This window comes from Moschus berezovskii, chromosome 21 (genome assembly GCF_049115385.1).
Source record: "Moschus berezovskii isolate FMDL1 chromosome 21, NW_MosBer_1.0, whole genome shotgun sequence".
In the NCBI taxonomy this organism is placed as follows: domain Eukaryota; kingdom Metazoa; phylum Chordata; class Mammalia; order Artiodactyla; family Moschidae; genus Moschus; species Moschus berezovskii.
This window is the reverse complement of record NC_142480.1, coordinates 35,799,841-35,822,377: the sequence shown is the minus strand read 5'-3', so window position 1 is coordinate 35,822,377 and position 22,537 is coordinate 35,799,841. Positions and strand designations below refer to the sequence as shown.

General features: G+C 47.6%; 1 protein-coding gene across 1 annotated transcript; it reads left to right on the top strand.

The window, feature by feature from the left end:
* Positions 1 to 5,714: 5,714 nt before the first annotated feature.
* On the top strand, positions 5,715 to 21,689 carry CYP11A1 (cytochrome P450 family 11 subfamily A member 1). Its single transcript, XM_055418162.2, has 9 exons — positions 5,715 to 6,108; positions 9,423 to 9,578; positions 11,285 to 11,484; positions 12,483 to 12,686; positions 13,565 to 13,722; positions 19,753 to 19,919; positions 20,213 to 20,291; positions 20,734 to 20,931; positions 21,303 to 21,689. The coding sequence occupies exons 1-9, from the start codon at positions 5,840 to 5,842 to the stop codon at positions 21,432 to 21,434; spliced, it is 1,563 nt and encodes a 520-aa protein (XP_055274137.1). The 5' UTR covers positions 5,715 to 5,839; the 3' UTR covers positions 21,435 to 21,689.
* Positions 21,690 to 22,537: the final 848 nt, after the last annotated feature.

Here is a 22,537-nt window from a genome sequence, read left to right as displayed (position 1 = left end):
GGGACTCAGTTTTGCAAGGAGTCCCAGAAACTTTTATCCTCTGATAATTTTTTAAAAACTTTTTTTTAATATTGGAGTATAGCCAATTAACAATGTTGTGATAGTTCAGGTGTTTCCTGGTATTTTGTCTGCTCCAGTATAAAAGGCTTTGGGTACTCACTGAAGGGTGGAGCCAAGGGACTCAAGTTCTTTGGTCAGTCTTTAACTTGACCAATTGGTCTAACTATTGCCCTAAGTAATTCTGGTCAGATCTTTCAGTGTATTTTTTTTTCTTCCTGTTTTTAAATTTTTCTAAACAAATCCACTCTGTTTACTCACATTATAGAAAAATTTAAAAACTGGAAGAAAAAGAAGTACACTGAAAAACCTGACCAGAATTCCAGTCCCAAAGAAAGGCAATGCCAAAGAATGCTCAAACTACACCACAATTGCACTCATCTCACACGCTAGTAAAGTCATGCTCAAAATTCTCCAAGCCAGGCCACCTGACCTGCCTCTTGAGAAACCTGTATGCAGGTCAGGAAGCAACCGTTAGAACTGGACATGGAACAACAAACAGACTGGCTCCAAATAGGAAAAGGAGTACGTCAAGTTTGTATATTGTCACCCCGCTTATTTAACTTATATGCAGAGTACATCATGAGAAATGCTGGTCTGGATGAAACACAAGCTGGAATCAAGATTGCTGGGAGAAATATTAATAACCTCACATATGCAGATGACACCACCCTTATGGCAGAAAATGAAGACGAACTGAAAAACCTCTTGATGAAAGTGAAAGAGAAGAGTGAAAAAGTTGGCTTTAAAGCTCAACATTCAGAAAACGAAGTTTATGGCATCTGGTCCCATCACTTCATGGCAAATAGATGGGGAAACAGTGACAGACTTTATTTTTTTGGGCTCCAAAATCACTGCAGATGCTGATTGCAGCCATGAAATTAAAAGACGCTTACTCCTTGGAAGGAAAGTTATGACCAGCCTAGATAGCATATTAAAAAGCAGAGACATTACTTTGCCAACAAAGGTCTGTCTAGTCAAAGCTGTGGTTTTTCCAGTAGTCATGTAAGATGTGAGAGTTCGACTGTGAAGAAAACTGAGTGCAGAAGAATTGATGCTTTTGAACTGTGGTGCTGGAGAAGACTCTTGAGTGTCCCTTGGACTGCAAGGAGATCCAACCAGTCCATCCTAAAGGAGATCAGTCCTGAGTGTTCATTGAAAGGACTGATGTTGAAGCTGAAATGCCAATACTTTGGCCACCTGATGCGAAGAGCTGACTCATTTGAAAAGACCCTGATGTTGGGAAAGATTGAAGGTGGGAGGAGAAGGGGACAACAGAGGATAAGATGGTTGGATGGCATCACTGACTCAATGGACATGAGTTTGGGTAAACTCCGGGAGTTGGTGATGGACAGGTAGGCCTGGCATGCTGCGGTCCATGGGGTCGCAAAGAGTTGAATACAACTGAGCGACTGAACTGAACTGAATGTTTGGGGAGACCAGTGGAGGGGGGATCTCATTGACCCATCCAGTGTTAGGTAAAGTTGTATTAAAACCTTTGTTTTAATCCCATCAATGTCTGTTTTATTTATCCCATTAGTTAATAAATATCTAAAGATTTTCGCCCTGCCTGAGGGGTCCAGTGACTTTTCCTTTTTGATTTCTCTTTATTCTACCACTTACAATATTTGTTTTATTTACCTTATTTTTAAATAACCCCTTAAAATTTCCACTTTGTTCCCCATGAGGGAAAACTGAGACACCAAACTCCTTAAGGCTTTCCAAACTGTTTTTTTTTTTCCTTTTTTCTCATCAGGGATTTCTTAAAGTTAGTTGCTATATTTCTTTGTATCTACCCTCTTAATTTATTCTTTTTCATAGGTACCAATAAGACAGGTAATTATGATGAGAGTTCTGTAAAATATTTTATCACTTTAGAAGCTTTTCCAATTTAAAGGATCCATCATATGGCCATTGACAAAGATCTTAATAGTGACTCAAACCAGCAAAATGCAAGAGACATCCCCACAAGAGAGTAGAAAAAATTCAGCCTTCACAAGATCCAGAAAGTTCAGTCTCAAATATAGTCTAAGAAATTAAAGACCTTTGTTGTGTCACTAATAAAGCAATGAGGGTTGAGATGACAAAGGCCTCATATGGACTGAGACTCCATATGACACACTCCCCTGAGAATTGGCATGGCTGGACAAAGAGACTGCTAGGAAACCTAGTCTATGCAACTGGCTCCCAAATGCACGCTGGTAGGTGCACCTTGTGAGAGTTGGACCATAAGGAAGGCTGAGCACCAAAGAGTTGATGTTTTTAAAATGAGGTGCTAGAGAGGACTCTTAAGAGCCCCTTGGACTGCAAGGAGATCAAACCAGTCAATCCTAAAGGAAATAAATCCTGAATATTCATTGGAAGGACTGATGCTGGAAGCTGAAGCTCCAAACTTTGGCCACCTGATGGGATGTGTCCACTCATTGGGAAAGACCCTGATGCTGGGAAAGATTGAGGGCAGGAAGAGAAGGGGGCGATAGAAGATGAGATGGTTGGGTAGCATCGCCAACTCAATAGACATGAATTTGAGCAAACTCCAGGAGATAGCAGAGGACAGAGGAGCCTGGCATGCTGTAACCCACGGGGCCACAAAGAGACGGACTAGACTTAGTGACTGAACAACAACAACAAAAGTGCATCTGCCAGATGGCAGAGAAAATGGAGAACATTCTCACTGGGTTACAAGCCAAGCTCTCAAGACACAGAATAAGACGAAGGGAAAACCTAATTAGATGAATGATTTTCTTCCTTATGACAAAGGACACAGAAAACAGACAAGGAAAAACAGTGACAATTTCTGAGAGGAGAAGAATCAACAAATCGAAAGTACTCTGCCAAATTTCAAGCCAAGAGTCACCAAATCCAGCTACCCTATATCTGTTTTCTCCAGATAATCTATTTTAGGAAAGAGAAAAACTTACCACTCTTGTTTCCAACAGAGCCTGAAGATAGAGATTCAGGAGACAGGCATAGTAAGAATTCTTAAATTTTGTCAGTCATCCTAGGGTCTCTTAACTGTAGCAGCTTTGAAGTGAGTAGTGTCCAGCCAATAAAGCTGCATCCCACCCTCGTTGCCAGCTCTTGGGGAGGAAGAAATTTCCCTCTGTCCTTCTAGGTTCCTCTGGCTGGTCTAAGAATGAAATTGACATGAGACTGATGTCTCATCAGAAGAAAATAAAATGAAGTTTAATAACGCACATAAATGGGAGAGATCCAGAAAAGCTAACATGCTGAAATACTTGAAACTTTCACTTTAAATACTCTCTAATTAAAAAATAGTCACAACCTAAGAGTTGAGAAATATGTTTTATTTGGTGGGAATTTTTAGGACTTTAAGCCTGGGAGACAGCATCTCAAGTGACCCTGAGAGAACTTCTCTGAGGAGGTGAGGCGAGGAGCCAGGTTATATAGAAGTTTTGTAACAAAGGGCACGTAGTCTGAACATCAAAATATTATAATTAAAGGAAACCAGATATCCTAAGTTAATGAATTTAGCACTTTTCTATACATGGGAAGATGTTAAGAGTCTACTTCTGCTTCACTGACTATGCTAAAGCCTTTGACTGTGTGGATCACAACAAACTGTGGGAATATAAGGCCACCTTACCTGCCTCCTGAGAAACCTGAGAAACCTGTATGCAGGTCAAGAAGCAACAGTTATAACTGTACCTGGAACAATGGACTGGTTCAAAATTGGGAAAGGAGTACGTCAGGGCTATATATAGTCACCCTGCTTATTTAACTTATGTGCAGAGTACATCATGCGAAATGCCGGGCTGGATGAACCACAAGCTTGATTCCCAGAATCAAGATTGCCAGGAGAAATAGCAATAATTTCATATATGCAAATGACACCACCCTTATGGCAGAAAGTGAAGGGGAACTAAAGAGCCCCTTGATGAAGGTGAGAGAGGAGAGTGAAAAGCTGGCTTAAAATTCAAGATTCAAAAGATGAAGATCATGGCATTCAATTTCATCACTTCATGGCAAATAGATGCGGAAATAATGGAAACAGTGAATAACGTTATTTTCTTGGGCTCCAAAATCACTGAGGAAGGTGACTGCAGCCTTGAAAATAAAAGACACTTGCTCCTTGGAAGAAAAGCTATGATAAACCTAGACAGCATATTAAAACCAGAGACATTGCTGACAAAGGTCCATATAGTCAAAGTTATGGTTTTTCCGGTAGTCATGTATGGATGTGAGAGTTGGAAAATAAGAAGGCTGAGCGCTGAAGAACTCATGCTTTTGAACTGTATGTTGGAGAAGACTCTTGAGAGTCCCTTGGGCTGCAAGGAAATCAAACAAGTCAATTCTAAAGGAAATCAACCCTGAATATTCATTGGAAAGACTGATGCTGAAGCTGAAACTCCAGTACTTTGGCCACCTGATGAGAAAAGCCGACTCATTAGAAAAGACCCTGATGCTGGGAAAGGTTGAAGGCAGGAGGAGAAGGGGATGACAGAGGACAAGATGGTTGGATGGCATCACTGACTCAATGGACATGAGTTTGAGCAAGCTCTGGGAGATGGTAAAGGACAGGGAATCCTGGCGTGCTGCAATCAAAGGGCTTGCAGAGAGTTGGACACAACTGAATGGCTAAACAACAACAACTGCAAGAGTCTGGGCTCACTGAAATAATTTTGTTCACTTGTATCTCAGCTATCTGGAGCCAGTATCCTGTGTTTTTCCCATAAAAGAAGATGTTGGAGGTAGGGGCTTAAGGGCTTTGAAGGGGCATGGAGATGGAATAGCAAGTGTTTGGTAAATCGATGTTTGCTGGCCCATGCAGAGACCATGGGATACAGAGGGTCTCATCTCTGTCTCTAAGCCCATATTCTCGGCAGATGTCCCTGGTGATTCCTGAAACAGGCCCTCTATTTAAATTCTTCAGGCAGTTAGAGGGAAGGTCAATTTTTTCCCAAGTCTTTTGGGCTTTGATTGTTTTCTTTTTTAAATAATCTGCATTCTAAAGAGATATTTTGGGGGTGGCAGGTTTTGCTCCTCTACAAGACTTTAGCCTAGGAGACTGCTCTCAGCCAGCTCCTACGATCTGTTCCAAAGAAGTAAGGGAAAAGCTAAGGTTTATATCAATCTTTTTTTTTTTTCCTGGGAGAAGGGGGATGAACATGTAGTCAAACAGCAAAAGATGACTACTAATCCCAAACAACAGACATTTCAAGTGAATGATTTTAGTGTTTTTCTATATATGTTGTTGTTTCGTCACTAAATCCTGTCGGACTCTTTTGGACTCCATAGACTGTAGCCCACCAGGCTCCTCTGTCCATGGGATTTTCTAGGCAAGAGTACTGGAGTGGGTTGCCATTTTCTTATCCCTGGGATCTCCCTAACCCAAGGACTGAACCCTTGTTTCCTGCATTGCAGGTGGATTTTTTACTGACTGAAGCCACCAGGGAAGTTATGTGTGCAAGAATCTGGGGTCATGGAAATTTTCCCTTATATATAGATCTTATCTAGGGGTCAGTACCATGCAAATGCTTCCTGTTTTTCTTCATCCTGAAGTCTCCTCAGGGTGCACTGAGGGAGTCCCACAGTGGCTGACCCTTGGTATTTATGGAACTGGAATGATGGGTTACATTCTTTTCTTTACACTACCAAGTCTGGGAGGAGCTATGTGGGCTGGAGTCAGCCGGAGGAGGCTGACGCCCTGTCAGCTTCTCACTTAGCCTTGAGCTGGTGATTATAAGCTGGGTCCCAGGGCCCCAGGGCCAGAGTCACCTGCTGCAGTACAAGCAGGGACAGCAGCGGCGGCGGGGGCAGCATGCTGGCCAGGGGGCTTCCCCTCCGCTCAGTCCTGGTCAAAGCCTGCCCACCCCTCCTGAGCATGGGGAGGGAAGCCCGGGGGCACCACAGGGTGGGCACTGGAGAGGGAGCTGGCATCTCCACTAAGACCCCTCGCCCCTACAGTGAGATCCCCTCCCCTGGTGACAATGGCTGGCTTAACCTGTACCACTTCTGGAGGGAGAAGGGCTCACAGAGAATCCACTTTCGCCACATCGAGAACTTCCAGAAGTATGGCCCCATTTACAGGTAAGCCTGGCAGAGGATGGGGCTGGTGGGATAGGGAAGCCTGTGGTGGCCCCCCTCCCCGAAAGGTCTGCCCTCCCCTTCCAGGCTCTGGGTCACCTCTGACTTTATTTCTTCCTGCCTGGGGGTGGCAGGAGTAGAGTTAATGCTTCCCAGACAGTGGGTTCACTTCCCAGCCCGTGGGTTCACTTCCCAGCCCTGAGGCCTCAACAGTCCCCGGGCTCTACACTTTTAGAAACTTTGGGGAGGTGGGGAGGCCAAGAGAATAAGCCCCGGTACCTCCATTATCTGCAGGACACTTTGCAAGGTGTGGTTGTCATCCCCATTTTCAGAGGAGAAGGAAGTTCAGAGAGGTTGGGACTCTAGCCCCGATCACTCAGCTAGAAGCCCGTCCTGCTGGGGTGCTGGTCTTGTCACCCCTTGACCTGTGGGGCTCTGAGTGGCTGATTGGTCCCTTCAGCTAGGCCTGGCTGCCGTCCCTCTTCCCCAAACATCTGCCTTGCGTCCAGCCAGGAGGGAGGACCTTTGGTCTTGGGGCCTCGCTGTACCCCACCTTCTTGCTCTGGGGTGGGGGTGAGGTCTGGGGGCTGCCCTTGGGAGGGAGGCCTCACTTGTTCTGGTTTAGCAGTTTCTAAGGTAGGTGGGCTTTAAGAGACATTTGGGTTCCTTTCTGAGAGTATAGGTGAGGGGGTTAGAGGTGGCAAAGGTGATGGTTGAGGGCAGGGAGGGGATCCTAGGAAGGATAATGCTTTGCTTTCACTTTATTTTTTTTGGTGGGGGGAATTCACCGTGTGGCCTGTGGGATCTTAGTTCTCTGCCCAGGGATCGCACCTGTGTCCCCTGCAGTGGAAGCACTGTGCCCTAACCCCTGGACTGACAGGAAATTCCCCCTTTGAAAGTTATAAGTGCTTTTTTAGAACTGTTTGGAGACAGGGCACCCCCTTAGCCCCAGGCTGAATGTTAGGTTTGGAAGAAGTTTGCTCCTTAGTCTCTCTTCTTTGTCTTTCTGTCTCTTTCTCTCCCTTCTAAGGCTCTCTCCCCAGTCTCACTTCATGGATTTTTCATTATTCCCTGCTTCCTCCCCTCCTCCTCCTTCCTGTTCCTAGGCCCTTGAGGAACTCTTTATTTTATAAAGCCCCTATTTTCAGAGTCACTTTCATCTGAGTCTTGCAACATGTCCTTAAATTTGGCATTATTCCCAATTCACAGATGGGAAAACTGAGACCCAGAGAGAAGGGTCTTGCCAAGGTCACACAGTTCATCAGGGCAATTCCAAGGCTGGAACCTTGATTGTTTAGCTTACAGTTCAGGGTGTCAGGCTTCCCAGGGGGTGCTAGTGATAAAGAATCCACCTGCCAATGCCAGAGATGCAAGAGATGCGTGCTTGAGCCCTGGGTCAGGAAAATCCCCTGGAGGAGGACATGGCAACCCACTCCAGTATTCTTGCTTGGAAACCCCATGGACAGAGGTGCCTGGCGGGCTCGAGTCCATGGGGTCGAAAAGAGTCGGACATGAGTGAGCATGCACATTATTATTCAGGGTGTCAGTATTCTAACTATAGCCTTGAAATAAACTTCTCAATGAACATGAGGAATTTACAAGTTTCATGGACTTTCCCTTAATACAAGGCTATTCCTGTCCTTTATTCAATAGTTTTGAAAAATTGATATCAAATACAATCTCAGTTTTGATAATATTTATGTACCTTTCAGGATGTGAATGTATTTATATGCTATTTTGTCTTGTCCTGTAACAATGTACCAAGGACTTCTTTTCTCTTTTCTCTCTTTAATATAATTTAAAAAGGCAGCATAGTAGCCCATAGTATGGATAAGGCATATTTTTTAAGCTAGCTTTTTTAGACCACTCTAGAGGTTTTTTTTTTTTAAACTATTAGACATTCTTATCCATTTTTTTTTTTTCTATGAACATTTTCATCCATCAGGCATCACTGATGTCAGATAGCTGCCTTGGGCTAGATTCCCAGAGGTAGAATTGATAATAGCAATAGCAGTTCAAGGACTTTGCTTAGCTGTTTTTAATGGAGCCAGTGGTTTGAGGGTGTGTGGCAGCTGGAAAAACACTGAGGGGATTTTCTGGGAGGCCATGATCGGCCAAGGAGACTTGGGGAAGATAGGCCTGAGCTCTGTGGGTTAGTGGCTAAAGCCATGCTCTCTCCCTCTTCCCATCCTTGCCTTCTCCCCTCCCCCTCCCTCTCCATGCTCAAGGGAGGGGGAGGAAGAGAGGGGAAGGAGGGTAGAGAGAGGGAGAGGATGAGAATTTGGCTTATACTTGTATGCTTTTATATTTTACCTTGAAGTATATCTTGAATTAACTTTCTTATGCAAAAGGCAGATACAAGTGAGAAGCAGAATTTTTTGTTGTTTCATGACAGCTGTACATTAATACTGTGCAAAGTGCCTTAAGGTATATTTATACCTGGGGCTTGATGTTTTACCTCAGTTTTATTTTAATAGTGACAGAGTACTTTGTTGGGCATCTAATTCCTTGGGGAGGGTGACCAGTCTCAGAACTTCAATCCTAGAGCTTAGAAGGGACTGCCTGGCCTGGTGGGTGACCTGCTCAGCAAGCTACATGGAGTCACTCTAGTCCAGGGTTACTCCTAGCTGCCATGAAAGTGCCAAGTTTCTGAGCTCTGCATAGGTGAGCGGGTAGAAGGTGCTGAGAGTGTCGACCCACAGGAAGAATGAACACTGGAGTACCTGATGATCCAGGGGAGGCCCTGGGTAGGGGTGGGCTTGGTCCTGAGGATGTGTAGGAGCCACTGTGATGATAAGATGAGCACGAAACTGTTACTTAGAGAAAGTCTTCCCAGGTGGCACAGTGGTAAAAAAACCGCCTGCCAATGCAGGAGACGTGAGAGACGAGGGTTCAATCCCTGGGTCAGGAAGATCCCTTGGAGGAGGGCATGGCAACCCACTCCAGTATTCTTCCTTGGAAAATTCCGTGGACAGAGGAGCCTGGTGGGTTACAGTCCATAAGGTCACAAAGAATCAGACTGAGCACAGATACACACAATAGGAGTCACACTCAGATTTCATAGCATCTTATTCTTCAGCAATCCTGTCAGGCGGGTACTGTATTTATCTCCACTGAAGAAACTGAGACTCAGAGGATGAGACTAAAGTCATACAGTGAGGAAACTGTGAGCCAGGATCCACTCCTGGGCCCGTCTGCTCTGTGCTGTCAGCCGCAAGGTGGTTACAGAGGAGCTGAGTCCTGTGCCCTGATTTCTCAGGGTCTGCAGGGCTCTTCTCAGATCCTTACCTCACAGCACCCCTCTTCTGCCCCTCCAGGGAGAAGCTCGGCAATTTGGAGTCAGTTTATATCATTCACCCTGAAGACGTGGCCTGTCTCTTTAAGTTCGAGGGATCCTACCCAGAGAGATATGACATCCCACCCTGGATGGCCTATCACCAGTATTATCAGAAACCCATCGGAGTCCTGTTTAAGTGAGTCCTGGGCCCTCTCCCAGGGGCTGGAGGGAGATGCTGGGTGGCTGGGACAAGCAACAGCAGAGGCTGGGGGTGAGATGCTGGGGCCGTGCTTGCCCTGCCCTTTCTGTTAACAGCTGGACATTTAGACAAACCCCTGTCATCTTCCTGCCTCCATCAAACAGATGATGGGGAGGGTGAACTGCCCTGCCAACCTTCAGGAACATGGTCAGGAAGAAGATCTTACTGAGTAATTAAAGACCTTGAAAAGTTCTCATTCATTGGTTCATCCAGTAAGTCCCATTTTATTGAGTTCCTCCTATGTGCCAATCCTGGTGCTGAACTCTGAGTGACAAATAGGGCAGGGCCCTGCCCCTAGGAGAGTCCCTTATAGTCTAAAGGAACAGTAAGAAGCATGAACAAATCAGTGTATCTAAATGCAATATATACCATTTTCCACCAAATTGCTCATCAAAAAATGAAAATGTGACCATAACAAGTGTTGATGAGGATATGGAGCAACTAGAGTGCTCCTAGCTTGTAATTGGGACTGAAAGCCGATGCCACCACTTTGGAAAATTGTTGGACATTACTTCCTGCAGTTGAATGTTTATAATGCAGCCATTATAAACCCATGCTTATAATGCAGTCATTCTGCTCTCAGGAATATACTCCAAAGAATACCCCCACCCCACCCACTGAGATGGATATGTACTAAAATGTTTGTACTGTAGTTGTTCATAATAACAAAAACCGGGAAACCACCTAAGTGCCCAAGAGGAGCATGAAAAGAGTGACAGTGGCAGACCCTAGTCAACAAGAACAGACTCAGGGTCTCACAACAATACAGATGATACTTAGAGATATAAATTGAGTGAAAAAAGCAAATCATGACAGCTTTTATAAGAAGTTGAAAACAAGCATGCATTTTTAAAAAGCACGTTTTAGAAATATATGTCGATAAGATCAAAGTATTTACAAAAGCAAACAAGAGATTCAGGTTGGGAGGCAGGGAGGCAGGATGTGGGAGGACAGGGTAGGTATCTGAAAGTTATCATCAAGTTTCTAGTATTCATGTTGGATTGTGAATTAATAAAAACATTCTTATAAACAACAAAAAAAAAGCCCCCTAATAACAAAGAGGGCTTTGCACAGATCTGTTTTCAAGAATGGGCTGTAAGTTGAGAATAAGAATGGGTATTACCCCAATTCTGGGCACCTGAGATTCCCCACCAATGAAAGTAATGGGATGTGTTGGGGGTGCAGAGGTTGGTCAGTTGTGTCTGTGCAGGGGCCAGAAAAGGTGATGTAGAGGGACCCTTGAATTGTAGGAGGTGAGATTGGCCAGGAGGAAGCGGAAGTGGTGGGGAGGGCAGCCCTGTAGCAGAGGCCAAGACTAGAGGGCTTGACAGTTACTTAAAGGCTCTAAGAATAGGATTTCCATTTTGTTTAAAGCAGCAGCAGAGGGAGTACAGCACAGCTGGGGGTTTGATCTTCAGCCTTCTTTTTTTTCCTGTCACACAAGCCTCCCCGTTCCCTCCCCTCTGTCCCACCCCTCTGGCCAGGCAGAAGCTGGGAGGAGGGGAGGGCAGGGAGGGCTGTGAATGTGAGCACGGGACTTTGAGCTGTGGCTCAGCCTCCTGGGAAAGCCTTGTCAGCCCCCTCTGTGTTTGCCAGGCCTGGGGTTTGTGACCATGAGGGCCCGAGGGCCCATGTTTTCTCAGGAAGTCAGGAACTTGGAAGAAAGACCGGGTGGTCCTGAACACGGAGGTGATGGCTCCAGAGGCAATAAAGAACTTCATCCCCCTGCTGAATCCAGTGTCTCAGGACTTCGTCAGCCTCCTGAACAGGCGCATCAAGCAGCAGGGCTCCGGAAAGTTTGTAGGGGACATCAAGGAAGACCTGTTTCACTTTGCCTTTGAGTGTAAGGAACTTGAACCTACCTGGCCACAGTCCTGGGGATGGGAATACCCAGCATCTCACCTTGAGACCCAGCATAGACTCTGAAGAAGTGTCAGGATTGGTTTCTGGGAGGAGCCGCTGAACACATTCTCTGTCATCAGCTACCCAGGGGAGAGCTGCACGCTCTCATCTGATTCATGATATGGAGGCAAGAATTTCTAAAATGTGGGTCCCTATTGCCCCTTTCCTCCAAAAGCCAGGGTTTGACTTGGCCTTTCATTCAGCAAATCTCTCTTTCTTGGGACAGAGACCTTCCTTTCGAAGTCTGGGAGGGGAATTGAAACAGGGTATTGGAGGATGTATAGGAATTTTCCAGATGGAATAAAGAGGTTGGACAGTGTAGGCAGAGGGAACAGCACATGCAAAGGCCCTGTGGCTTGATGGGGATCATGTGGTCACTGCAGGAGATTTGGAGTGTCCAGGGTTTGGCATAAAATTCCTGACCCAGGAGGCAGGAAACCCCTGGGGGTTGTTGTGACTTCTTATGACCAGCCAGAGTGGGCCCTGGATGGCCAGTTACTGGGGATTGATGTCCCCCCAGGTACCCATCTGACCTGTTCCAGGAAGTATTTAGCCACTCTGGTCAATTATAGATGAGAAGTCTCTCTTCCCAGGAGGAAAGCTGAGAGGCTGCTGGGGGTTGCTGGTGGAAAGGGGACAGAGCAGTTTCCTCCCAGCCTGAGCCTTTTCTCAGCTGTTCTGGAGGCTCTGCCTCCCACTCGAGGGATCCCTTTTTAGGGTCTGTCCCATGACCCTCTGAAGGGCCTGACTGGCTGCCACAAAGGCAGTTTTCCTTACTCCTGAAATTTCAGCCCTTTGGGACTCAGCTCTGTTTCTTTACTGAAGGAGACTCAGGTTGGATGCAAGGGCTCCCATGCATCCCATGGGGAGGGGGGCAATGATTTCCTGGGAGCTGAGGCTCTCGATGATCAAGTTGGATGAGATTCTTCAACTTTGCAGCCATCACCAATGTCATTTTCGGGGAGCGCCTGGGGATGCTGGAGGAGACAGTGAACGCCGAGGCCCAGAATTTCATTGATGCCGTCTACCAGATGTTCCATACCAGTGTCCCTCTGCTCAACGTCCCTCCAAAACTGTACCATTTGTTCAGAGCCAAGACTTGGAGGGACCATGTAGCGGCATGGGACACAATTTTCAATAAAGGTGAGGGCTGTACCCTGGGCAGTCATAGGTGGGAGCCAGGAGAGCCCTGTCTGCCTCTGGAGATGGGAAATCCAGGCCTGAGTTGGAGGGTTGAGGGTTGGGGGAGGGGGGAGAAAGACACAGAGTGGGAGAGAAAGTCAGTTGGGAGCCTCAGACCTTGGCCTGCCGCTTTGTTCCAAGTTATGACTTGCCACGTAGAAAACTCACGGATGGCCTTCAGGAAGGCCCAGGAACCCCTGCATATGGTAGGCAGAAAGCTGGCTCCTGGGGATGATCAGATTCTTCTGGAGAAAGAGGATTAAAGAGGTCTGTCATCTTCCAAGGAGCCCGGGATTCCCAACATGGGTTAAAGACCAGCATTTCAGACGTGGCTGTGCTTGGTGACAGAGCAGGGCTTTGGTGACAGGGATTCGTAAAGGGTGGAGAAGGCTGGCTGGGATGTGATGATGATGCCAGGTCTGGAGTTAAATCCTGCCTCTGCCCTGACACCCTTGTGACCTTGTGCAAGTTATTATCTTAGATGGACTTCTGTTTCCTTATCTGTAAAATGGGGATGATAGCACTTACCCTAAATAATTAATAATTTAAAAAAACCCATGTATGAGGAACTTTATAGAGCGTGCTCCTCAGAGAAACAGCAGCCAAGAAAGTGCAGGGCTCCAGAATCCTCAAGCCCTCGTGCTCCTTCTCGCCCCTCTGCAGAAAGTCTTGCTGCTTTTTCTTTTTCTTTTTTTGGCCACCTGGAAACATGTGGGATCTTATTTCCCTGACCAGGGATTGAATCTGTGACCCCCTGCAGTAGAAGCATGGATTTTTAACCCCTGGACAGACAGGGAAATTCCTGGCTTCACTCTGTTTTCTTTCTTCCTGCCCCACAGCTGAAAAATACACTGAGTTCTTCTACCAGGACCTGAGACAGAAAAGAGACTTTAGGAATTACCCAGGCATGCTCTACCGCCTCCTGAAAAGTGAGAAGATGCTCTTGGAGGATGTCAAGGCCAATGTTACAGAGATGTTGGCAGGGGGCGTGGACACGGTGAGGACACAGTGGGGTGGCAGTAAGGGTACATCCTGTCCGTTCCTATGCCCCTTCCCCACAGCCTTCCTCATTGTCTAAAACCCCTGTCCATGAGGGCCCCATCTCCCCCTCCTGACCCCACTTCCTAGATGCTAATCTTCTAGGAGGGCGAGGTCAAGTCAGTCATCCACTGAGCATGGCTTGAGGCTGATCCACCATTTTTTCTTTGCGAATAAAGAGGGGGTGACTAGGTACAGGTGGGTGACACAGCTTACTCGGTATCAGGAAGGCAGGGGGGATCTCCGAGAAGCTGGGAGCCAACCAGTGGAATTTGCCCTGGGCTTGCCCTCCAGATCTTTTTGTTGCCTTCCATGCCCCATCTTCCAGACCTCAGTCCCCCATGATGCTCCCGTGTCTGAAGGCATCATGCATGGTGGGTGTCTCCCAGAGGTCCACAGGCAGAATAATATCCAAGAAACTTCCTTTTTAGTATTTATTTTATTGTATTAATTTGGCTGTGTCAGGACTTGCTTGTGGCATGTGGGATCTTTAGTTGTGGCCTGTAGGATCTAGTTCCCTGACCAGGGATTGAACCTGAACCCTCTGCACTGGGAACGTGGAGTCTTAACCATCAGACCTTCAGGGAAGTCCCAGAAGCTTCTGTTCTTGAATGTCAAAATTTCTCTGTCCTGTGTGCCTTCCCTTTTTCTAAACCTTAAACTTCCTCAAGCAAATGTGATGGTGAGGGTTAATTCATTAGTGTTTCTTGATTGCTAGTTATGATTCAGGCCCCAAGACGATAAAGATGGATACAGCATGCCTCAAATATCCTAAATGGCTCAGATAAGAAATATGTATAAGTTTGTGAGAGGTGCCATGACAAAGTAGTACAGACTTGGTGACTTAAACCACAGAAATGTAGTGTCTCGTAGTTCTGGATCAAGGTATCAGCAAGGTTACTTTCTTCTGAAGCCCCTCTGCCTGGCTTGTTGATCGCTGTCTTCTTCCTACATCTTCACATGATTTTCCTTACTTCCTTCTTTTTCTTTTTTAAAAAATATTTATTTATTTGGTTGAGCCAGGTCTTAGTGGCAGCATGCAGGATCTTTAGTTGCAGCATTTGAACTCTGATTCCAGGCTCTCAATGTAGGGGGCCTGGATTCGATCCTTGGTTGGGAAACAAGATCCCACATACCTCAGCTAAGAGTTCCTGTGCCGCAACTAACACTCCCTTTTCTTCTTACATAGACCCCAGTCCTATTTGATTAGGGCTCCCCCATATGACCTCATTTTACCTTGTTTAGTAGCTAAGTTGCGTCCGCCTCTTTTGCAACCCCATGGACTGCAGCCTGCCAGGCTCCTCTGTCCATGGGATTTCCTAGGCAAGAATACTGGAGTGGGGTGCCATTTCCTCCTCCAGGGGATCTTCCTGACTCAGGGATCGAACCGTGTCTCCTGCATTGGCAGATGGATTCTATACTGCTGAGCTACCAGGGAAGCTCTCATTTTACCTTAATTACCTTATTAAAGGCCCTATCTCCAAATACAGTCACACTGTGAGGTGCTGGGGGTTATGACTTCAACATATGAATTTGGGAGGGACACAGTTCAGCCCAGGACAAGGAGGCGGCATGGGTCCAGACAACCACCTCTTCACCTTATAGGGCTGGATGACGAGGTACTGGGTACTGACAATGCTAACAGGGGAGAGGCCAACGTGGCCTTGTGGGACCGGGAGAGCACTACACAGAGTAAAGTCAACTTGTCTTGCCTCTTGTGCCAGGAGGAGAGAGAGGAAATAGCATTTCAGGATGGGGGAGCAGCAGGTGTCAAAGCCCCCGGGTGAATAATTTCATTTCCTAGGTATTCTATTTACATTGTGCTCCAACCTCTAATGCAGGAGTTTCCATTCCTGGGCTGCAGATGGAGACTTTGAGCATACTTTAAATATAGTTCATTGTCAGTCATGTAAAAGGGATTCCCGCCTAAAAGCTCACCTGCACCAGAGCAGCTGTTATTCTTGGGTAACATTTATTAAGCAAGCACTACACAGCAAGCAGGGCAAAGGCTAACAGAGTTTTGCCAAGAGAACGCACTGGTCATAGCAAACACCCTCCTTCAACAACACAAGAGAAGACTCTATACATGGACATCACCAGATGGTCAACACCGAAATCAGATTGATTATATTCTTTGCAGCCAAAGGTGGAGAAGCTCTATACAGTTAGCAAAAACAAGACCAGGAGCTGACTGTGGCTCAGATCATGAACTCCTTATTGCCAAATTCAGACTTAAATTGAAGAAAGTAGGGAAAACCACTAGACCATTCAGGTATGACCTAAATCAAATCCCTTATGATTATACAGTGGAAGTGAGAAATAGATTTAAGGGACTAGATCTGATAGATAGAGTGCCTGATGAACTATGAACGGAGGTTCATGACATTGTACAGGAGACAGGGACCAAGACCATCCCCATGGAAAAGAAATGCAAAAAAGCAAAATGGCTGTCCGAGGAGGCCTTACAAATAGCCGTGAAAAGAAGAGAAGCAAAAAGCAAAGGAGAAAAGGAAAGATATAAGCATCTGAATGCAGATTTCCAAAGAATAGCAAGGAGAGATAAGAAAGCCTTCCTCAGCGATCAATGCAAAGAAATAGAGGAAAACAACAGAATAGGAAAGACAAGAGATCTCTTCAAGAAGATTAGAGATACCAAGGGAATATTTCATGCAAAGATGGGCTCGATAAAGGACAGAAATGGTATGGACCTAACAGAAGCAGAAGATAATAAGAAGAGGTGGCAAGAATACACAGAAGAACTGTACAAAAAAGATCTTCGTGACCAAGATAATCACGATGGCGTGATCACTCACCTAGAGCCAGACATCTTGGAATGTGAAGTCAAGTGGGCCTTAGAAAGCATCACTATGAACAAAGCTAGTGGAGGTGATGGAATTCCAGTTGAGCTATTTCAAATCCTGAAAGATGATGCTGTGAAAGTGCTGCACTCAATATGCCAGCAAATTTGAAAAACTCAGCAGTGGCCACAGGACTGGAAAAGGTCAGTCTTCATTCCAATCCCAAAGAAAGGCAATGCCAAAGAATGCTCAAACTACCGCACAATTGCACTCATCTCACACGCTAGTAAAGTCATGCTCAAAATTCTCCAAGCCAGGCTTCAGTAATACGTGAACCGTGAACTTCCAGATGTTCAAGCAGGTTTTAGAAAAGGCAGAGGCACCAGAGATCAAATTGCCAACATCTGCTGGATCATGGAAAAAGCAAGAGAGTTCCAGAAAAACATCTATTTTTGCTTCATTGACTATGCCAAAGCCTTTGAGTGTGTGGATCACAATAAACTGTGGAAAATTCTGAAAGAGATGGGAATACCAGACCACCTGACCTTTGTCTTGAGAAACCTGTATGCAGGTCAGGAAGCAACCATTAGAACTGGACATGGAACAACAGACTGGCTCCAAATAGGAAAAGGAGCATGTCAAGGTTGTATATTGTCACCCTGATTATTTAACTTATATGCAGAGTACATCATGAGGAATGCTGGGCTGGAAGAAGCACAAGCTGGAATCAAGATTGCTGGGAGAGATATCAATAACCTCAGATATGCAGATGACACCACCCTTATGGCAGAAAGTGAAGAGGAACTCAAAAGCCTCTTGATGAAAGTGAAAGAGGAGCGTGAAAAAGTTGGCTTGAAACTCAACATTCAGAAAACAAAGATCATGGCTTCTGGTCCCATCACTTCATGGCAAATAGATGGGGAAACAATGGAAACAGTGTCAGACTTTATTTTTTGGGCTCCAAAATCACTGTGGATGCTGATTGCAGCCATGAAATTAAAAGACAGTTACTCCTTGGAAGGAACGTTATGACCAACCTAGACAGCATATTAAAAAGCAGAGACATTACTTTGCCAACAAAGGTCCGTCTAGTCAAGGCTATGGTTTTTCCCGTGGTCATGTATGGATGTGAGAGTTGGACAGTGAAGAAAGCTGATCGCCGAAGAATTGATGCTTTCGAACTGTGGTGCTGGAGAAGACTCTTGAGAGTCCCTTGGACTGCAAGGAGATCCAACCAGTCCATTCTAAAGGAGATCAATCCTGGGTGTTCATTGGAAGGACTGATGCTAAAGCTGAAACTCCAATACTTTGGCCACCTCATGTGAAGAGTTGACTCACTGGAAAAGACTCTGATGCTGGGAAAGGTTGGGGGCAGGAGGAGAAGGGGACGACAGAGAATGAGATGGCTGGATGGCATCACCGACTCGATGGACATGAGTTTGAGTGAACTCCGGGAGTTGGTGATGGACAGGGAGGCCTGGCGTGCTGTGATTCATGGGGTCGCAAACAACCCTTTGCAGTATGCTACTGCTCCCCTTTGTTGAGATGAGGAAACTGGGGCACAGAGAGGTTAAGGAACTTCATTAAGGTCACACAACCAGTACTTCAGGTGAGAGTGAAAAGTGAAAGTGTTAGTCACTCAGTCGTGTCTGACTCTTTTTCACCCCGTGGACTATAAGTCACCAGGCTCCTCTGTCCATGGAATTCTCCAGGCAATAATGCTGGAGTGGGTATCCGTTCCCCTGTCCAGGGATCGAACCCAGGTCTCGTGCATTGCAGGCTGATTCTTTTACCATCTGAGCCACCAGGGAAGCCCTAACTTAGCTGAATACAGCCAGTAGTCTCTCTCCTCGTCCTTCAAAAACCATGTTGGTCTCTCCTCTTTTCTCAGTGTTGTCAGTACCTGATGCCTCGTCATCCAGCCCTGTTACTTATTAAACAAGTATCTCCTGAGTAGCCGCACTGTGTCAGGCCCTGGAAGGAGTGAACCAATTACATGCATTTGATCTAAGCCTAGAGGGAGGAGTACACACCTGCTTCCTAGGCTGGGGAAGGGAACTGTAGGAAAAAGGAACAGCATAAGGAAGATTTCTGGGCTTCAGGAGCTGCGTTGTAGCTCAGGGTGGCTGGAGCATGCTGGAGAGAGGTGGCAGTGGGCTGGGAGCAACTGGCAGGTGTTGGAGGGGATTCATGGGTCTGCTGACAGCCTCTGGACTTGATCTGGGAACTCCAGGGATCCAGGCAAGAATTTCAAGCTTGGAAGTGACTGGATGGCATTTTTTTTTTCACAATTGCTTCCACTGGGAGGAAGAAGAAGCATGTCCAAACCTCTTGGACCAAACTATGATCCTTGGCAAGTTAATATGCCAACACCATGTGTCTAGCCCTAGGACATATTCCAGTTCCATCACTGAGGAGTCTGAACTATGGGGCCTGAGGGGGAACACTCATACCTCCAGTGAAAGTTGACACTCACTACATTAGCCCTGGATTAGCTGGGCAGTCTCAGTATAGACCACATGCTAATTGCAACTCTGATATTAAACAGGTTTGGTTGTTCTGGTTTCAGCATCTTTGAGCCTCATTTTATGCTATACTACTATAGGCAGATGCTACATTTAGGGGGAAGTTCTACTGGGGAGAGGGCTGCTCATTTAACAGGCATTTCAAGAGGAATAGCAGTCATCAGGAGTACAGCCATTACAGAATTAGGATTTGGCCTCTTAAGGCCTCTGGAGTCCTTTAGAAGAAGGCATTAGTTATGTGGATGACCCTCTACTGGCTGGGAAGATGGGAGGGCTCTGGTGATGTGAGTGGGGAGGGGAGGGATAAGTGCTGCCCCAAACATTTCTGCTTGGACCACAAGAAAAGCTTCTTGGACATTTGCCTTTAAAAAAAAAACTAAATATTTATTTGGCTGCACCAAGTCTTTGCTGCAGCATGCAGGATCTAGTTTCCTGACCAGGGGTTGAAGCCGGGCCACCCTGCATTGAGAATGCAGAGTCTTAGCCACTAGACCACCAGGGAAGTCCTGACATTTGCCTTCTGAATTGCGTTTTGCTCTATGTGAATAGTGGTTTCCCTAGACAAGGGTGAGGGAAAGTGTTTGGCAATGAAAATTTAGCATGGGTCTAGATGCCCCATGAGTAACCAGTCCTCTGGGTTTTCTGCACCCCCACACTCTCCACCAGACATCCATGACGTTGCAATGGCACTTGTACGAGATGGCACGCAGCCTGAACGTGCAGGAGATGCTGCGGGAGGAGGTTCTGAATGCCCGATGCCAGGCAGAGGGAGACATAAGCAAGATGCTGCAAATGGTCCCACTTCTCAAAGCTAGCATCAAGGAGACGCTGAGGCAAGCCCACTCCCACCTATGCCTGCCCCGCCCTACCCCACCCCCTCAAATCCCTGGGCAGGGAAGGGTGCTGCCTGAGTACAGGGTTACAAGGATGGGCTGGTGGAGAAGATGGGTAGCAGGAAGTGAGGAGTCTGGGGAAGACAGCTGGAAGCGGGGAGGAGGGGTCCTGCCTCCAGACCACCCCACCTCCCCTACCCAGGGCGCTGCAGCTGGAGCCGAGCTGCCATGCTGGGGGCAGGGCCTTTGTCCAGGCCTTGGGGCATCACCTTCCGAATGCTTTTCACTGGCAGACTCCACCCCATCTCCGTGACCCTGCAGAGATACCCTGAAAATGACTTGGTTCTTCAAGATTACCTGATTCCTGCCAAGGTAGGTGTGGCAAGAAGGCTGCCAGTTCTGATAGTCAGACAGGGGAGGCCAGGGGCAGACTGCAATTGCATAAGATAGTGGCGAGGGGGGCTTCTGTCCTGCCTTTCTTCCTGGGGCTGGTTGGGGTCCTTGGCAGCAGTGGTCCAGGTGTGAACGAAGGGCAGAGGGGATGGTCACAGTGGTCGGTGGTATTTGGGATGTTGCTGGACTCCTAGGTTAGGAGGGTCTGGGTTTCTGAGGGTCCTCTGGGACTGAGGAAAGGGGCAGGACAATCCCTTGGCCCGTCCCCAGCCTAGTGTCTTCGGGGGTGCCCAATGGATGGGCGAGGCTCAGGGAGAGGTGGGGCCTTATTCAAGATCATAGTGGGTATTATGCTGTGCTGGTGGTGTTCCGGGCTGTGAGGCGGTAAGGCTACTCAGACCTCGGCTCACCTTGTCCTCAGACACTGGTGCAAGTGGCCATCTATGCCATGGGCCGAGACCCTGCCTTCTTCTCCAGTCCGGACAAGTTTGACCCAACCAGGTGGCTGGGTAAAGACAAGGATCTCATCCACTTCCGGAGCCTGGGCTTCGGCTGGGGAGTGAGGCAGTGCGTGGGCCGGCGGATCGCCGAAATGGAGATGACCCTCTTCCTCATCCACGTGAGTCTGACCTGGGGACATCTGTCTCCCGGGACTTGGTCTCCCGTCCCCCACAACCTCCTGCGGTCTCCTTTTGGGGCAAATCCACTCACCATCCACGGGTGCGTCCTTGCCATAAGTTCCCACATAACTTATGATGGGAGGGGTTTGGGGGCGGAAAAGGTTTCATAGAAACCAAAGTGAAAGCCTAAACCTGGGGGACAGAGTGCTCGTGGGATTTTCAGGCTCTGCACAGTGTTCAGTAGGAGCTGGAGGTAGGCCCCCTTGGAGCATCTCACATCACACGCAACTGCTCCCAGGTGAATGAGCCTGCACTGAGGGAGACAGACCCGCCCCGCCTCTCCCCTAAGCCCACTACCCCTCTTTCTCAGATTCTGGAGAACTTCAAGATTGAAATGCAGCATATCTATGATGTGGACACCATATTCAACCTCATCCTGACGCCGGACAAGCCCATCTTCCTTGTCTTCCGTCCCTTCAACCAGGACCCGCCCCTCGTGTGACCGGAGAGGGCGGGCATTGCCTTTTCCACCAATCCAGCTACCCGGGGTGTGGGAGGACGGCCCGAGGGGGTGGGGCCATGGAGGTACCTGCACCTCCATTGCTCACTCAGTCCGCACCCCTTGCACCTTTCTGGCCAGCTCTGACCAGATGGAGCTGGCACTCAGCGGTCAGCTGCTGCAGCTCAGCTGAGGCACCCCTACCTCTTCCCCCCTTCGCCCACCCCATGAAGGCAATAAACGGGTGAACGCTGCAAAGTGCTGTCATTTTGCATCTGACTCCCTAAGGTAGTCATCACTCCTGAAGAGATGCTCTCTGACCAAGGTAGCAGATAGATCTGAGCGTGAATGGAGAACTGCGGCCCTTGAAGTCATTTCTGCTGGGACCCACCCACCTACAGCAGCTCAGGAGCCAATAGGCTCCACCTGCTTGTGGTCCCGTTGCTTATGAGGCAGAGCAGATGGAGGGCTATTGCCATTGCACCACTGGAGCAGCTGGCATAGGGACAAAGAACTTGGCAGAGTTCTGCTGAGAGAACAGGGCAGCCTGAGAGGTGTGGGCCAATCCTGGCTCCCGGGGCAGGCCCACCTATCAGGGGTAAGGCTCCTACAGTGCTCTGCTTGGCTGAGCCTTGGGTGGGAATTCCCTGTGGGGCCATGAGGACTTCCTGCCAAGGGCCAGTGAGAGTCTTGAGCATGATGTCTGGGGATGATGTGGTGAAGAGGCTGTGGGTGAGGGGCTGGTGTGAGGTGACTGACTCTGGGAAGAAGAGGCCGGCATGCTTCCTCTACCCCACCTGATCACCCTTCTCTGGACTTCTCCAGGCCTTAACTTCCTGCACCAGTGGGACGGGCCCACAGGTCCAAGCTCTGGGCATTAGGCAGGGAGACTCGGGCAGAGTCTCTGGTGCATTATTTGGACTGCCTGACAATGGTCTCAATTTTAACCCCCTTGGCCCCTTCTGAGTTCTGTGACTCCTGACTTGACCAGGTACCTGATCCTCCCTGGCCCTTGGCTACGCAAGTCCAAGTCAGGCAGACATAGGGGGCTAGTGCTGCTCCAGATAGCAGCCCAGATGGCTTGGCCTCTTCTACCAGGATCTGCA